The 18,372-nt window shown below is 31.0% G+C and overlaps 1 protein-coding gene across 2 annotated transcripts; it reads left to right on the top strand.

The window, feature by feature from the left end:
- Positions 1–898: 898 nt before the first annotated feature.
- On the top strand, positions 899–18,119 carry LOC113509105 (sodium- and chloride-dependent glycine transporter 1-like). Of its 2 annotated transcripts, XM_026892387.3 has the most exons (13): positions 899–1,289; positions 3,904–4,060; positions 4,930–5,217; positions 5,298–5,451; positions 5,650–5,782; positions 6,128–6,262; positions 6,349–6,452; positions 6,541–6,778; positions 7,431–7,559; positions 7,656–7,865; positions 8,684–8,857; positions 9,998–10,183; positions 11,055–11,192. In XM_026892387.3, the coding sequence occupies exons 1-12, from the start codon at positions 1,215–1,217 to the stop codon at positions 10,145–10,147; spliced, it is 1,947 nt and encodes a 648-aa protein (XP_026748188.1). In that variant the 5' UTR covers positions 899–1,214; the 3' UTR covers positions 10,148–10,183; positions 11,055–11,192. The 2 variants fall into 2 exon arrangements, with proteins under 2 accessions (XP_026748188.1, XP_031763349.2); XM_031907489.2 differs by lacking the exons at positions 899–1,289; positions 3,904–4,060; positions 4,930–5,217; ... (6 more) ...; positions 7,656–7,865; positions 8,684–8,857 and having other exon boundaries at positions 10,044–10,183; positions 11,055–18,119.
- The last annotated feature ends 253 nt before the right edge of the window (positions 18,120–18,372 follow it).

Genomic DNA, 18,372 nt, shown 5'->3' with positions numbered 1-18,372 from the left:
GTATTTTCAACTAATGCATTATTGATGATTTACACTTAGGTAGGTACCGAAATTATTTTTATTAGTAATGTTTTCTAGCGATTTTTCTAATATCTATGTATATATCTATTAAGTGAAAGTTTGGAAGTTCGTTACTCAAATCATACTTGTTTCGAATTTGGAAGAAATTTAGTATATTAAATTTATAGTATATAATTATATATGAACTTATTTACGTAGGCAAAGTTACGGAACATGGTTTGTCTATTAAATTAATTAAAGAAATTAGATTTTTGTGTATAAATGTATGATAGACTTAAAAAATATTCAACTGACTTAAATTAATAATTACATCAAATGGGCCGTAGGCTTGTTTGCCATTTTAAGTTGTATAAAGAATTTTTTTCCCTAAAGAAAGCTACATCACCAGCAAATAACATAGGTTCAGTTTTATTAAAAAAATAAAGATGTATCTCTATAGACTATTGCGAAGCCAGAACGGGTCGCTAGTATCAAAATTAAAGTTTTTCTTACAAAAAAGATATCGACCAGATAGTTTTCCCTTTTATAATCATCACACATAATTAATATTACATAAGTGATATTAATTATTATAATTATTATTGGAGCCAAATTAAACATGTGTTATTTTCCACGTGATAAGTACGATTAGAGATGGATTATTTAATTCTTTGTTATTTTTCAATTAATCTTTGAGCAGGTAGGTAGTTTATTAGTTACTAGTGAAACTTTTTAATGTAATACGTAAATAAAAGCTCCTCGTACAGCAAGGATACCCATCAGACAATTTTCATTTCATATTCGTCAGTAGAGAAAATTTCATGAAGAGGGGGTGAAGTAGGGCGAGGGGTATGGCGGGGGCGGAGTCTTGATATTGACCTAGATGTTCATTCAGAGTTCGGTCGATGCAAAACTTGACATCTGCGCGTTCCTGCGTTTTATATTTTCTGATTTAACATGTATTTAACACGCTTGCTTCTTGATTTATTTCTTCTGTAAAATTATTTTAAAATCACTAATATTTTTAAATTGTAGAATAATCACAATATATTTTGTGTAATTATACATAGTGGTAGTTTCTGTCCAGTCTCAGGGAGTGTGATGTGCAGTGCGATGTTCAGCGTTTCTTGGGTGATCAGCTCTCTTGAGATCACCAATATCATGCTTAAACAACGACATGTGCTTACTTAGTTTCAATACTATCATCGTATAAGATGGAAAAGCTATCTAAAACTCATATTCCGGCAGTGACTAAAGGTATCCCCGCTATGGATATAAAATACCCAGACGTGAGTACCTATTTATCGACCTGTATTACGATAGTGTTTCAATACTACATTATATAGATTTCTATAGAATAATTAGATAGAGGCCTATTTTGAATCAAATAATATATTATAGTATTGTAGTAAATAATAATTACTTAGAAATTATTTTTAAATCGACTGTAAAAGATTGATTACAGATATTTTTGAGGTCGTATTTTAGGTATTTAATATTATATTTTTGTCATTCCTGAATTCTAATTCGTTAATTTTTATTTATTTTATTAAAGTTACAGCTATTTTTCAATATAATCTTAAATATTAAAAAAAAAAATTTACTTGATTTAGTTACGTAACTATAGGTTAAAGGTAGTACCTAGTAGTAAGTAGATTGTTATATTGAGGTGATTAGAAGGATGTCTATGTACTGAATGCTGAACATGTAGCTAACATAACTTTTATATTTAGGACTACAAGAAATGGCCAAAATAATATTTATGCATATATACTTATTTGTAGTGTGTTAGGAGTTAGTTGCCTATACTTATATGAAGTGGTCATATTTTGATTAATAAAAGTGCCTTGACAGCTATAGCTTGATTGTAAAGGCTATTTTTTCCAAAAGAAAAATCTCAATTCGCTTTTTTTGTGAGTATGTTACAAGTTCCCAAATAGTAAAAGGATTTCGATAATTCTTTTTGCAATTAACAGTCTCTTATTATTCATGTTATTACTAAAGTTGCATTGTATTGACAATCACTCAATAACTAATAATTAAATTTTATATTATTTATAGTCAATAAATTTAAAATTTTGGTATGGGATCCTATAACGTAAGCTTATATTAACGAAGTTGGTACGGTACTTTAGTACTACTACTAGTACCACTTTAGTGGCTACGAGTGGATTTGGGTTGACAATTTAGGTATATTTTTTTACAATATTCGATAAAAATTTGTGAGTTTACAAAATTTTGGAGAAATTGTTAAAGAAAATTAAAACAGCTGAAAGGAAAGGGTAATTTTTTTTTAACAAAATTGGTATTTGTAATCTATATGGTAATACACAATTTGTAATCTTCATAGTAATACATACAATGTTCTAATGAAAGTACATGACATGTAGAAATTAGCAATGCATCGTAACTTAGAGACAATGGCGTTGTTTTGTCGTTCGCGTACTGTTATTTGTAGTTGTATAAAAGTAAATGAAATCATATCAATTTATAGAAAATGATGATGGAGTGGATCCTAATTGGTCGGAGACTAGACCCAAGTGAATCAATCGACAAATGTTAAATGACTTACAATTACTACCTATTTAAAAATTACTAGAGTGTAACTTTATACTAAAATCATCTGCTTGGGTACCTTTGTCCATTCGTCTTTCTGCCGTGAAGCAATAGTGTTCGTATGGCTGTGTAAAGGAAGGGTGAAATATGGCAATATAATTACAGGGTACAGAGGCATAACATCTTAGTCCTTAGGAAAAGCAATGCATGAAGGGGTACATATGCATGAGGGTAACATAGTATACTTTGTTATGTCCATGGTACTGTTCATGTCTAGTCGTAGGCGATGGTTACCACATTCCATCAGGTAGATCGGCAGCTTGTTTGCCAATGTAAATTGCATAAAAAATTAGCTACGTATAATTATGTTCTAAGAATAAAGAATTTTTTAATGGATCATAATGAAATGGTAAGCCGGCCATATACCGCCAGCGTATACCGTTTTTTTTATAAATGAAAATGGTATGGTAATCCCGCCTGCGCTATCGCTATACATCGGCGGGGCACCAGTGAGAGGTGATAGGTAAGGATAAAAAGCCAGGTCAGTTAGTCCATCGTGGAATTTGGAATTGACTTGGAATTCAGCACGATGTTTTTCAGGGGGAATCACTTGAAGATCAATCTGACAGCGCACGTTGCTAGCAATTGGACTGGTAATCCGCATTACTAACAATCCCTTTCCCCCAAGAGTGTAGGATAACCTATGTACTTATCTGAGTAAGTCTTAATAAATGTGCCATTTATTGAGGAATCGGCTGATCAGGATAAATCATTCCTTAGTTTTGGATTATTGATGTATTCATGAGAACTTAGTACTTACTCCCTTGTTTCGTGATAATTATCCAGCGAATATAAAATCACTTTTTGACGATTAATAAGTGTGTCTAAACAGACACACAGAAACACAAACGTGTTAGTTTTGGTATTTTTTTATATATTATAATAATATATTATGTATAATATGAACTTATAACACTGTGTTATATCTAAAAGTATTTATTTGTTTATTTTTGTTAATTATTGAGCTCTAATAAAATAATTTAGAAATCCATTAATGCCCTATTGTTTTATCTGGCTCTCTCCTTATAAGGTGATGTGATCTTCTACTTATAAGGAGAAACCCAAGTAAAACAACGTACTTTTACTATCTTGGCTCTCCAGGTATTGATTTTCTAGCATATCTTGTTGCTTGTGTGAAATTTAGAATCCTTCATTCGTGTTTCATTAATAATAAACTCATGTGTTGATATATAAACAATTATACAATTGACTGTAGACTTTTTTTAGAGATTTTTAAGGGATTTATTTTGCAATGAAATCCCAATAACAAATTTTTGTTTTGTATAGTTCAAAGAAGAAATTAGAGAGCCAGTAACAGAAGAGGCGGAGCCGGAGCGTGGAAACTGGACTGGGCGCTTCGACTTTCTTCTGTCATTGTTGGGCTACAGCGTGGGCCTGGGGAATGTCTGGCGATTCCCGTACCTGTGTTACAATAACGGAGGAGGTGAGTAGTGGCAGCACATAAAAAGCGACCTATTTTCGCTTCCAACTATCTTAAAAAGAGAAGGTTGGCAATATAATCTCTAAATGAATGAATATATTTGGATGGATATAATGGAGTTTTTAGACCGGTGTGATGAGAGTAGTTGTTAGCTATACGTGATGAATAGTCTTTTATAAATAAACCATCTGGTCCCTGATGGTTTAACGTCTTTTTCCGTTTTAAAAAAGTACTTTTAATAATATTAATTTATGATAGTAAGTACCTGTTTCATAACCATACACTTAAAAAGATACCTACAATACTATGTACGCGTACATACATAACGGTGCTCATACAAAAATAGGTAGGTACCTACTAATTCTACTAATACTTTGTACGAATGTGAAAGTTTGTAAATTAGGCATACTAAAAGACATTTCAATTGAATTTTATGTATAAAGAGGTAATATTTCAGATCATTATTTTCCATTTTGGGGTCTACATCATAATAGATTATAGTATTTATAAAGTTTAGTAATGCACCACAGTGCGTTATTCTAACTTACTTCAAAAATATTCTTAATTGAAGTAGTAATCTTTGATTTAAAAATTAAACAGTTTTTAAATCAAAGTAACTTGTATTGCCACCAATTGAAGTCTGTTTTTCCTTGTGGAACACGAAGTTTTGTTTGTTAGATACTTTACGGATATGAGATCCATAGTTTAAATCTTGCTTGAACAATTTTTCTAAATTGGATTGAGCCTGGGTCTTCTGGGTTGTACTCATAAATGTTTGTTCTCTAATTTCTTGTAACGTGAGGATCAGGCAATTGGTGTGCCTAATTATGCAGCATTTTTAATAATATATAAAATTATTTCCTTATTTTCAGGTGCGTTTCTCATTCCATTTACGGTTATGCTTATAATAGCGGGTCTACCGCTAATGTTTATGGAGCTGTCATTTGGGCAATATGCTGCTCTAGGCCCAGTTGCCGTTTACAACAAATTCTGTCCTCTTTTCCGAGGTCTCGGTTATGGCATGGTTATAGTATCTAGCATAGTAATGCTCTATTATAACCTTATTATAGCCTGGACAATTTATTATATGGCTGTGTCTTTCACGAGTATATTTTATCAGCTACCTTGGCAAAATTGTGATGCTGATTGGAGTACTGAATGTAAGTAAAGTTTACATCTATATTTTTAACTTTTTATATTTCGCATGAAAATAGAAAACTGTGAGACATGTTTTTTTTAGATTGCTACTCGTACGAAGAAGCTGACGAGTGCGAAGCAAAGAATGGGACTTATTATTTGAGACAGTGCTTTAATCAAAGTTATGCATCAATGCATAATATCGCCGCTTTAGCAGATGTTGCTCTTAGACGACCACCAGCTGAAGAATATTTCACGTGAGTATAAAGAGATGTCGTTATGAGATTTGCATTTAACGAAGTTTATTGAATTAAATGTCAAAAGCGATAATTAAAATGAAATGTTAAAATGAATAACAATATAATAAATGAATAATAATATATGAATAAATGAATAATAATAGAGAAAAGCGCAAAGAAACTAGTAATAGTTAACAACATTATTTTTGATTGTAGAAATAAAGTACTTGGTTTGTCTTCCGGAATAGAAGAGACTGGTCACGTTCGGTTTGGAATGGCAATTTGTCTGTTGGCTGCTTGGGTTATTGTTTTTCTTTGTCTTTGCAAAGGTGTTCAATCATCAGGAAAGGTAAACCAACAATTTGTTGTATTTCACACACACACACACACACACACACACACACACACACACACATATATATATATAATAACATGTAATCTAGAGTTTCAGTTTACCGTATAAAAGAATTGTAATAAAATTAATAAGTGATATGCATTTGAACGATTAATAAGTATACCTATTTATATAACAGTGTTCGTTGAATCTAAACAAATGATATTAGTGAGTCGAGCTCACAAAATTTTTTTTTATATTAGTTGTTACGAGTAAATTTTATTTTTAAAACGATTATTACATTGCACTTCGTCTCTCTTTTTAAGATTAATACGTGTAATTCATATTTTGCTCCTTCAGGTAGTGTACTTCACTGCACTCTTTCCTTATGTAGTGCTGGTAATCTTGTTTTTCCGCGGTGTGACATTACCTGGTGCATCGACTGGCATACTGTTCTATCTAACGCCAGATTTTAGTCAACTTGCTAATGCTCAGGTAATATAAACCGTAAACATATCTATTTATAATATTAGTGATGATATATAAATGAAATATTAAGGTATAAATGTATATCTTTACAGGTTTGGGGTGACGCCGCTGTACAAATATTTTTTGCATTAAGCCCTGCATGGGGAGGTTTAATTACACTGTCTTCTTACAACAAATTCTCTAACAACTGTTATATGTAAGTTTTATTTTTTTCATGAAAAAGGTTTTTAATTTGTCAATACATGTTTATTTAACTATTAACTACAATTTTTTTCTTTTTGCAGAGATTCATTAATCGTCGCTGTGTCAAACATAGCGACGTCATTTTTCGCTGGTTTGGTTATATTCTCAGTTATAGGGTTTTTAGCACACGAATTGAATGTTAATGTGGATAGAGTTGTGGATCAAGGCGCTGGACTTGCTTTCATAGTGTATCCTGAAGTCGTTACTAGACTACCTGTGTCACCCCTTTGGTCTATTCTTTTTTTTGTCATGTTATTGACTCTTGGACTCGATTCACAGGTAATTATTTAATAGGCAAAATGAGACAATTCAACATTTATTCATAAAATATTATAATCATTAAAACTATATTTACTGTTAAAATAACACAATACGCCATGCAGTATGACAGAAGGAAAATTTGGAATAAAACTAAACCTGGCCAGCGTGGAAGTTGTGGTAATATTCTCTATTAAAGAAGAGATCCGCGCTTAGCAGTTACTTCGTTACTCATCTGGGCAAAAAAGTGTACTCTTTTCAGATACCTGTACCTGTACAGATTTGATTATATGGAACACCATTAGAATCATTATATTAATCTGAGTAACAATGGCTTAATTTTTTTAATGATCTTATTTTTATGCAATTTAGAATGGAACACAAGCTGACGGCCCAACGGATGGAAAGTGGTAACCGTCGCCTATAGACATGAATAGTACCATGGACATAACAGAGTATACTGTTTCGCCCATGATACCTCCCGTGCGTTGCTATTCCTGAGGAATCCCTGATAGAGCAGTTGTGTATTTAATTTTTTTTGAATATAATACGGCAGGTTATAAGAAAAATATATATATCTAGGGTACATACGTTAGTTTTTGTATCTTAGGATAGTCTCAAACATATACATATATCTACATACCTATACATTTATATGTTTTTAATTTTGCAGTTTGCTCTAATGGAGACGGTGACCACAGCTATATTGGATAGATTTCCCAACTTCAGACATAATAAAGTTTGGGTGGTACTCACTGTAGCAGTGTTTGGTTATTTGGGTGGTCTTATTTTTACTACTAACGTGAGTTGGTTTTCATTTAATATCTTATTAAAATTCTGTTTTTCTTTTAAAACTAAAAACTGTGTAATATTTATTGTGTTTATTTTTTATTTTTAGAGTGGGATGTATTGGTTGCAACTTATGGACAAATATGCAGCAAATTGGTCAGTGCTAATCATTGCTATCGGAGAGTGCATATTAATCGCGTGGATTTACGGTGCTGAGAAATTCTGCCGAGATATTCAGCATATGATTGGAAAACAGTCCAAACTGTGGGTTATCTTTTGGAGTGCAATGTGGCGCCTCATAACTCCTGCTGCTCTAGTGGTATGCAATTTTCCGTCTTTTCTGCTTCACGATTATAAAATATGCAATAACTAATACTGTAAACTTATGAAAATTATTGGGATAACATACTGAATATATTTCTTACACAAATAATAATAACAATGATAAAAAAATACCATTTAGATGAAAGGATTGTAATTTGTGATAAATTTAATGCACTCTAAATAAAAAAAGAGAACAAGACTTTATCGTGCTTTATTTTGATAATATAACATAATGTACTCTAAAAATAATGGTTTTCGAAATAGTTTGTTATAATATAACATGATTAGCTATATCTCGCGATTTCGCCTGCATGGATTAGTATATAAAGTGTCCTATTTTCTAAGGATTATATCCTATATGTTAGGATATAATCTATCTGTGTACTAAATTTCTTTCAAATCCGGTCAGTAGTTTTTGTGTGAAAGAGTAACAAATATCCATTCTTCAAACAAACTTTTGCATTTACAATAATAGTAGGATAGTAGTAGGACTGATATCGATTGACATGAAGAACTTAATTCCTTTTACGAGTAACTTATACCTTCATCATTTTTTAACTAATCGGTAAAGATAAAATTCAAATTATTAAGAATTTGTACAAACAATATTTTATCAAAATCCAATTAACTTTGTCAAATATATCGCGTAAAATACACACAAAAAATATCGGCGATTTGAGAACTTCCATCTTTTACTTACAAATTTTAATTTATATAATATTTAAGTTACTTACAAATTATCACTATTGCCATATGATGACCATGTGTCGTTATGACTATGAACAAAAAAATAATAAAAGAATCTGGTTTCAGTTCATACTAGTGTTCAATTGGATCGAGTATAAGCCAGCGTCATACGGTCACTATGTGTACCCAATGTGGGCTGACGCGGTGGGATGGACTCTGGGTGTATTGCCCGTGGTTGTAGTGGTACTCATGGCCGTCGATCAGATTTGCAGTGGCCCAGATGATCTCACTATTATGGAGGTTAGTGTACCTAGTATGACTTCTGCTTCCACAATTGTACAGAATAACAGCGCTGTGGCAGTGAATAAACTGCCATGGCATAATGCAGAGTGCAGACCACATTGACAACTAGTTGTAGTAAATTAATATTATGATCTCTATTTTGTTTTATTTTGTTAATGCAACTGGTTGTCAAAAAAGCTTTTATTTTCTTTCTTTTTTTTTCTTTCCGTATGTACATGGCAAAATATGCACTTGTAAGATTATTCAGCTTATTTATTTAAACAATCAGGTTTGTTACACACATAAAATTAATTTTCGAAACCTAGCATGATGCATTATTTATATTCTCCATGTTTCGACCCGCAGATATAATTTTTATTCTATGTTTCTTTTTGGTTACCTATTAATAAATTAATAACTAAGGCGATAGGTGAGGATGGCCTTAGTATTAACATGATTGAGCCTATTAAATATCTCATAGCACCTTTGTTAGCGGACATATTATATTGGTCCTTTGCTTCTGGTATCTTTTAGTTCGCTTTTAAAGACAGACATGTTATTCCTTTTCCTAAGAAACCTAACCCTTTTTCTTCTAAATATCGTCCCACCTTCATCTTTCCAGTTCTATCTAAGGTGCTGAAACATTTTGTACTACAGCGATTATCTGATTACCTTCGCTATAATAACTTTTTGTGCCAATATCATTCGGAATTTCGTGCTGGTCACAGTACATCCATTGCTCTTATTAAGATCATGTCAACATGTCATACAATGTGAAATGTTGTAAGAGGAGAGGCGACTTTTTTTTAATGGGTGAAAATGTGACACCAATGAGTGTAATCGGGGTATAACGAGAGATGGTAAATAAGAATGAAGCAGGTCAATGTGCCCATCGTGGCGAATTCGACAACAGTTAACAACAATAATTTTCAGATAGAAGTACGTAGAGGTCTACTTGATATGATGATAGCAAAAGGATAGTTGAACCCCTTTACTATAATTACTTTCCTCCAAGGAGAGGCGGCTAGAAGAACAAAAAATAAGTGACGGAAAATGTTAAATTATAAGTTGTCTGGATCTTATGGGGAAAATAGAACAAGACGTTAGTTAAAGGAATGGATTGTTAAAAATATAAGTAATTGTGTACTCCGATTACAGAAAGCGCGAGTTCTCGCTAGACCAACAGAGGAGTGGGGTCCAGCCGCGACGCCGGGTGCTTGCACGACTGCCATCCGCGGAGAGTCGGAGCTGTCGCCGCCGGTTTTGCTGCTACATGGCCGGCCTGTGTTACGTGAGCGCGGGGCATGACCCCCGCACACGCACCCGCTCGTTGCTATGCGTAAGGTAAATTGAATCGGAAAGAAAAAAAGATATTCCTTATTATTGCTCTTATAAATTTAATGTTAATATGTAAATACTATATAAAGAACACAATGACAGAACAATAAAATATTATAAATGATTATGAGTATGACTTGTTCTTACGAATTAGTTTTACTGCCTAAAATTAAAAAAAAAATACACTATAATCTAAAACAATTATTTTGGTTTAAAAAAAATCATAATATTCCGTTCACACTTGTTGAAAATATTATATCACCTAAAAATAACCAATGTTGCTTTCGTAAATAATAATGCATTTCTATCATGAAAATATTGTAAACTGTATTGTTTTGGGCAAAACGCGAATTTCTTAGTCGTTAAATAATCTCAATTGTTAACATTTTGGGGACCTAATTTGTAGACAAATTTGTGGATATTAAGTAGTAGTCGCATTACAGTAGACATACTTACACTAAACATATTATTGTTAACTATGAAGGTATATTGGTATTTTATCGAAGATTCTTCCAATTTCTTTAATATATTATTTATACTGTCCGATATAGGTATATTTATATTGAAAAAAAAAAATTTGTTTATATTTTTTGTAAAATTAGTGATATTACAAATTAACTACTAGTTACTAATTAACTTTATTTAACAAAAACCTCGATGTTCTGCGCTAATAAATACTCGTATCAGTTTTTAAATTATATTTATATAAACTCGATTATAAAAAGTTATTGGAAATTATTTCAAACATTCTCTCATAATGACGTAACAAACACTTATCGATTATAAAAATTTCATAGAATTCACAGATGATCTCAATGTGCAGACTTTTCTACTTATAAGATATTTGTAGTAAAAAATGTTATTTTTTTTATTTCAGACGTCACAAGATGGCGGGGACTCAACATCTATTACAAGTGGGATAGAAAACGAGGCTAAAAAGCCCATAGTAGGCATAATGAAGACGAAGAGAAATTCAATAAAGAGAAAAGTGCAAAACTTTAGTCATGAATCAGATGACGCTATCATTGAACCATTATTACAAAAAGATAAGGATAAAACAGAGATTCCAAACCAAAGTGCCAAATATCTTCTGTCAAAAACAAAGACTGACTCTATGGGTGAAAAAGAAAATGATAAAGAAAAACTTTTGTCTGATAACAAGCATGAAAAACCTTCTTTATCTACTGCTCCTAGCACAGTAGAAGGTAAATCTTTAATTAATGTCACAAATGAAAATCATGTAGAGAAATCTTTTTCTATCTCACCGTCTACCATCTATAATCATATGAATACTAATATTTTTGGTAGTTCTGATGGAACAAAGAATATTGTCTCACCTAAAACTCAAATTCTTGTTGAAATTGATGCAACCAAACAAACAGGTTATAGTCCAAGTCCTTTAATTTTTACAACAGCTAAAATTCATGCTGATGGTAAAGCGAAACATATGGAACCGGTACAGGTAACGCCAGTACCAATTCTCTCAACGATTGAAGGTAGTGTTGTTAAAGCTGCGAGTATAAGTAATAATGAAAATAAAATTTTACCTGTATCCGCTGGTAAAATGAATAGTTGTTTAAATCCAGTTTTTATACCTTGTACAAATGATTCAGAAGTTGCTACTGAACAAAAATCTACCACAAGCGATGTTGTTCACAACAATTCAACATGTTCAGAACTATCAAATAAATCATTTAATGAAAAGTCAGATGCAAATAAAGTTACCCAAAATATATCTATTACATGTGATTTTACCAAATCTACAAAAACAGATCCTACTACTGTGCCAATTAAAACAGTAAAATGTGATAGTGTTACATCTATTCAACAAATTTCTCCAAATATTTCAAAATTAAGTGAAAATAAAAACAGCACATGCAGTTCCACTATAAAAGATATTTCTGTAAATGTACAAAGTACGATAGACGTAAATAAAAACATTGATTATGCTAATATTTCTGATAAAAAAGTTCTTCCTGACTTATGTAATTTAAAACAATTGCAACGTCAAAATAATGGTGCAATAGAAAAGCCTCATAAATCACCATCGGATTTAATTGTTAGTAAATCTTCAAATGATACAATAATAGGCATATCTAAATATAATAATACGTTAAGTAGCACTCCAAATGTAAAAGATGAAGTGAGTTCTTTGCCCGCAACAAAATCGCTATCTAGTTCAGTTACATCAGTAAAAAAATCAAATATAACATCAACAATTACACCAACCACGACAACGATAGTACAAACAACGCCATTTAAAGGAATAATTGTTACGTCTACTGATAAAACAATAACAATATGTCCATCTACAATTTCAACGGTAACAGTACCGTCAGATGCAAAATTTGACACACCATTGATTTCGACTACTTCTAAATCTATCATGTTAGATGAAATTACTTCACAAGTTCAACCTGTGGCACTAACAACCTCAACAACAGTACTGACATCAGATTTATCGATTGACAACATATCTGGGGTCCCTTTGAAGACTACTGTATCGAATCAATCACCAATATCTAAAACAACAACAGCGATATCATCTATGGTTACGTCATCAGCAATGTCATTACCACATGATAATACAGTTTCAATAACTACGGAAGACAAAGTTTTATTTCATAAAGCTGATGTAACAACAATATCATCTATGGTTAAACCTCACTCATCAATAATTACATCAACTTCTAAGCCTGTATTGACATTGGAATCGTCGACGAAAAAGCCAAGGACAGAAATGGTAGCATCTACAGGTAAATCATTGATAATGCTATCAGAAAATAAGGATATAACGACAACAACATCAGCAGTGAAACCTCCAACAACGACATCATCAGGACACAAATCTCAGACAACAATAAACTCAACTACTAAGATGACATCAGCACATTCACCAGTTAATACGACAAAGTCAACAGTATTTAATCCTACAACATGCGTATCATCAACATATAAATCTACAATATCAGATTCATCTAATATTAAACCTACAGTAACAACATCAATTATTAGTCAACCTAATCAGAAGATAGTTTCTTCAATAGGAGATAAACCTTCAACATTAAAAACTGTACCCCATCAAACTGCAGTTTCAACAGTAGGAGGCAAATCTTCAACAGCTAAACCTACGATTACTAATGTTTCATCTATAAAAGTAACTACTGCTGCTATTAAAACTACGGCGCCAGTAGCGATGACTTCTTCTGTTTCAATTGTATCAAAAACAGAGGCAAAAATTGCGACATCCCCAAGTTCAGTGTCTACCGTATCAACAAAATTGGATAAATCGAGTACAAATCCCACAATTGGACCTGGTATACGTTCTGAAAAAGTTCAAACAACGCCCATGATATCCAGTGTGCCAACTTCTTCAAAAAATCTAAATAATTCATCGACAAATGCACGACCTACCATAACAAATACTACACAAGTATTGGACTCCAAAAATTCAAAAATGCCTTTAGTTACAGCCATTAATACAAAAGCAACCACAAGTATAAGTAAACAGTCATCAGTAAAACCAAAGACTACTAAGGCTAGCAATTCATCCGATAATTCTGTTAAGACTTTAGTAAGTACGGGTGAGAAGTCTGCTACAGTTGCTGCTCAGCCATCTACATCAAACAAACAGAAAGAAAAATCTACTGAACATAAAAATTTGAAAGCTTAACATTCATCACGCTTACTATATCTTTATGTAAAGAAACAAATCTACCGCTCAATCTAACGTGATAATTATAAGTATCTTTGTTGTGTTAAAGTTATAAAAATCCTATCTTAAAACTCGTTCTATAGTCTTTCTATTATGGAACGTTAAAATTTGTGCGAGACCTACATAGTATGTGTTGCACTAGGTAGGTAGGTATATGTTTATTAAACACTTTAGGAAACTAATAAATTCCTCATCAGTTGAAAGAAAATAGTGTATAATTTAAATAGTTGAATAGTTTGTAAATAAAAGTATAAAAGTAATAAAGAATCGTAGTTTGCGATTTAGATATTAAATAATATTATAATAAATCTGTATCAGTTGAATATCGAATGCCAAATTCTATAATTAAAATGTTTAAGTAATAAATATGCGAAGGGCCTTGGGATAAGAACAACAAAAAAGATTTGGTTTAGGGTATAAACTATAAATATAAATATGTATGATATGATAATTCTGCTCATAAAATGAAAGGAATTGAAAATAAAAAAAGACCTTAATATTATAATTTTAAGGGAAAGTAAAATTATGTATTCATTTACGAACATCCAGTCATTATGATTTTAATATTTAAATTCACAAGATTGGTATTGTAATGCATTCATAATTAAATGTTTCCAAAGTTTCGATTCGATGGTAGGTTAGTGGTGCTACGAAAGACAACAATATTTTTCATAGACAATATTATAATATTTTCGAGACCATTTAGAGATGATTTCATTCATCTCACACATCGTCAATTTATATCATTATTTAATTAATAAAATGTCAAACATACTGAATATTTCTACATTCTATTTTACTCATGATTGAAGAGAGAAAATTAATAAAAACGCAGGGTAGCGACAGATAATACGAATATTATTTATTAAATATTATAAAGTAATACTTAAATTGAAATATTACAGTAATTTTAACGATTATGATGGTGATTGATGAACATTGCACTGTCTTTATACTCATTATGCTTCTTCGAATAAGTAACATAGGTGTACAACACAGTATACCTAGTTCCGTGGCAAATTATTTACTGCTCTATTTAAGATTATAGACTGAGTTAATGAAAAAAGATATAAAATTGTACTAGACAAGAAAGACTCTTTGATCTAAGATATTGCGATGTGTGCATATTTTACACGGTATCGTGCCAATATTTACCTAGTAACCATTGTGTGTGTCCTTGTATGTACTCGTACAAAAAACAATAAGTATATAAAAATACTCCTTAAGATGATTAGTTATACATACTGTACCGTTATTATAACTAAGAAATACAACAATAACAATTTTCATAAAATGCATGGAGTTTTATAAAACTAACAATATATACCTTAATGTATTTATGTACATACGTCCAACTACAAAATAACTCCGTCTGAGATTTGCACAAAAATGTTATAATTTCTGATTTCTACATAAGTGTAAGCTGCCAATTTCGCTCAAAACATATGTATATTATATAAGCAATTAGATTTTCTTTGTATATTTTTAATCTCCAATAATTATTATACACATAATATTTTTTGTATTTTAGTTTCCGCAGTTATTCAGGTTGTTTCAGTGAGTAAGATCATTGTCAAAACTATGGTTTTTGCTATAATTCAATTAGGCATATTGTTATTTACGAATAATATAATTGTTATTGTGTCATTTTATAAATCGATCAGTTGGTACTACTTAACCTATGTTATTGGCTATGTAGTTGGGATTAGGTATAATTTCAAAGGTCATTTTAATTAATTGTCGATATAAAATTGTATAATTTCGAAAACGTAACATCGACTATGCCTATTTATCTTTAACTATATAGCATCCCGAAGTAGTTATCAGTATTACTTAGTAATTTGGTGCATTATTTTAGGTCGAAATCTGAAATACGTCTCATCTTCATATACAGAATATGAATTCAATATCATTTTTAACTCTTTAGAGGATATATTCAAAATTTGTTTCACATATTTTGCTGTATTTATTGGTAAACAAAAATACGTACTTTGTAACTTTAGTAGTATTTCAGCAATGATAAATTGTCTCATAACATAATATTGTACCTAGTACACAGATAATACGTGAATGTTTATCACTCTCTCTTTTATGTAATAATTTAAAACCACATTTTCCAGTGTTCAGTAGAGTAGTTCAATGTATAGATATAAAATGAATAGGTACATAAAATTATCTGTATAATTTGTCTTCTCAATGCCCGCAATTTTAATTTAGTATGTAAAGGATATTCTCAAATTAGAAATATTTATAAAGAAACCCGATTGAGGCTTGCCGTACCACTGCCTATCCTGGATATTATAGTAGCAGCTTGTATGATCGATATCATGCAGATCAATACATTCGTGCCTACAAATAGATTGTATGTTTCCTTTGATACGATGCCGTGTAAATAGGTCATCACAGTATTTAATTTTATTCTTCATTGCTAAACTGTATACCGTTCACTGAACACTTTAATAGCTGAATCTCTTGTTTTATATAAAAAAAAAAAAAAAAAACATATGCGATAGCATAAAATTTATTTACTGGTATATGAATTCCTAGAGATTTTGAGCAGAAAATCTAACTTGCGAGGCGGTCGCAAAGACAATTCCGTTTTTAGTAATTAGGTATCTATGTAATACCAATGTATTTATTTTTAAAGTATTACGCAACGTATATAACTTAGGTTTAGATTGTTAAGTAGTAATTTTTTTTTATTTTATGTTACAAAATATAGTACAGTTTTAGTTTAGACACTTCTAATATCAAAGATTAAAAAAAAAATTGAACAATTAAAATATAAAAGTAACCATTCAGTAGAAGCTTTATATACTTAATAATAAGAGTTCTTTGCACTATCAAATGTTCAGCAATTTCAATTAAGTACGTATTCGATTTAAATGATTGAGTATGTACAATTTCAATATAGACACCTTAGGGCACTCTCCTAAGCCATACAGCGTAACCGTCACTGCATTTTTTTAATTGAAAATTACACATACACCAATAATATTCGGTTTTTATTTTAGTAATATCACCATAACAATGCATAGCCAGCATTGGACAATGGAAAGAAAGAGTTGTCCTTATCTTGCATTGGTGTATTATATTTTATTTCCCTAATTGTCTTTTATAACATCTTGAGCTGAAAATGAACAGCAACACATGGGTGTTATTATCATTTTCATCCCCAATTTGATGCTATCACCATCAGAATACCATTACTCTGATAGTGATAGCATCTATACTAAGCAAGTTTTTATAACTATACTATACGATAATCAGAGGTGTCATAAAAGACACGAGTGTTTTTATACAATATTCTTGAAAGTGAAAATACTATGACGGTAGATTTTCCACGTAGGCCGAAAGGGGAGTGCTTTATCTATTGTATCAAGTCAAGTTAGTAAATTAGACTTGTCGTTTAGATATTTTACTCAAATTATAGATTTATAGTAAGTAAATAAGAATAATATGATAACGATTGTGTTGTTATTATTTTTTTAGACGAATTTATTTTGATAACTATCATGTTTTAACCTGTAGTTATTTAATGGTTTTATAAAAGAACTTACACTTTTTAATATATATTTTTTTTGAAAAAATATTGTAACTCCTACCTATTTATACCTAGGTACCTATCCATATTAGTTCCCTGTATGTAACATAAATATGATTGTAATGAGTGAAGGTAGTATTCGTGAGTGCGCTTCTGATTGTGCGTAGGCGCATGAGGAACGCGGTTATATTATTATTATAGCGTTAGCCTATCAAAAATTGTAGGTAATGCGTAGTGCTGCGTAACGCAACGCGATGCAGAGTTGAACGTACTTAAGGCAATATGGAAATTGACATGTATTTGATATAGATACTATCTCAGAGACGTATGTTTCTATGAGACAATTAAAACACGCCTAATTGAATAGAGATATTGTTGTTACAACTTGATGTATTTTAGAGAATTATTGATTAAAAATCGATGTTACATAGATGTTTATTATTGTAAATATTAGACTTAATTAAAGCCAAAGGTGTATGACATGTTCTAGAGTGTTATAGAAGGCTGTATTTTTTGGGTGATATTTTAGAAATGGACGGTATCATATCTTTGATAATATTATTTAAAATAACACTGGAAGGAAATAGGAAGCGAACGGTCATAGGAATGGTAAATGATGTGATAAATGCTAAAGATTTTAGTTTTAGTGTTGTTGTGCTATTAATAAAATATGTTCAAATGTGGTCAGATTTTTATTTTTTAAACATTATCCTTTTTTATCAATAAATGTGTTTAATAGATTTGAAATTGATAATATATTTAGTTATCTTGATTTGTAAGCGACTATGTCTAAATTCAAGCTGTTATGTGTTATAAGCTTTTTAATGCAAAGGATTTTTATATTACAATGTGTACAACCCTGAGTTTCATCACAAAGCTTTTTTAGATAGCAATAGAAAAATGGCAAATTATTAATAAAATAGAAGGAATATATAT

The sequence above is a fragment of the Galleria mellonella genome, unplaced genomic scaffold (genome assembly GCF_026898425.1).
Source record: "Galleria mellonella isolate WM207_F2 unplaced genomic scaffold, CSIRO_AGI_GalMel_v1 utg310, whole genome shotgun sequence".
NCBI classification, from domain to species: domain Eukaryota; kingdom Metazoa; phylum Arthropoda; class Insecta; order Lepidoptera; family Pyralidae; genus Galleria; species Galleria mellonella.
Note: the sequence above shows the minus strand (reverse complement) of the source record. Positions and strands in the feature narration are given on the sequence as shown.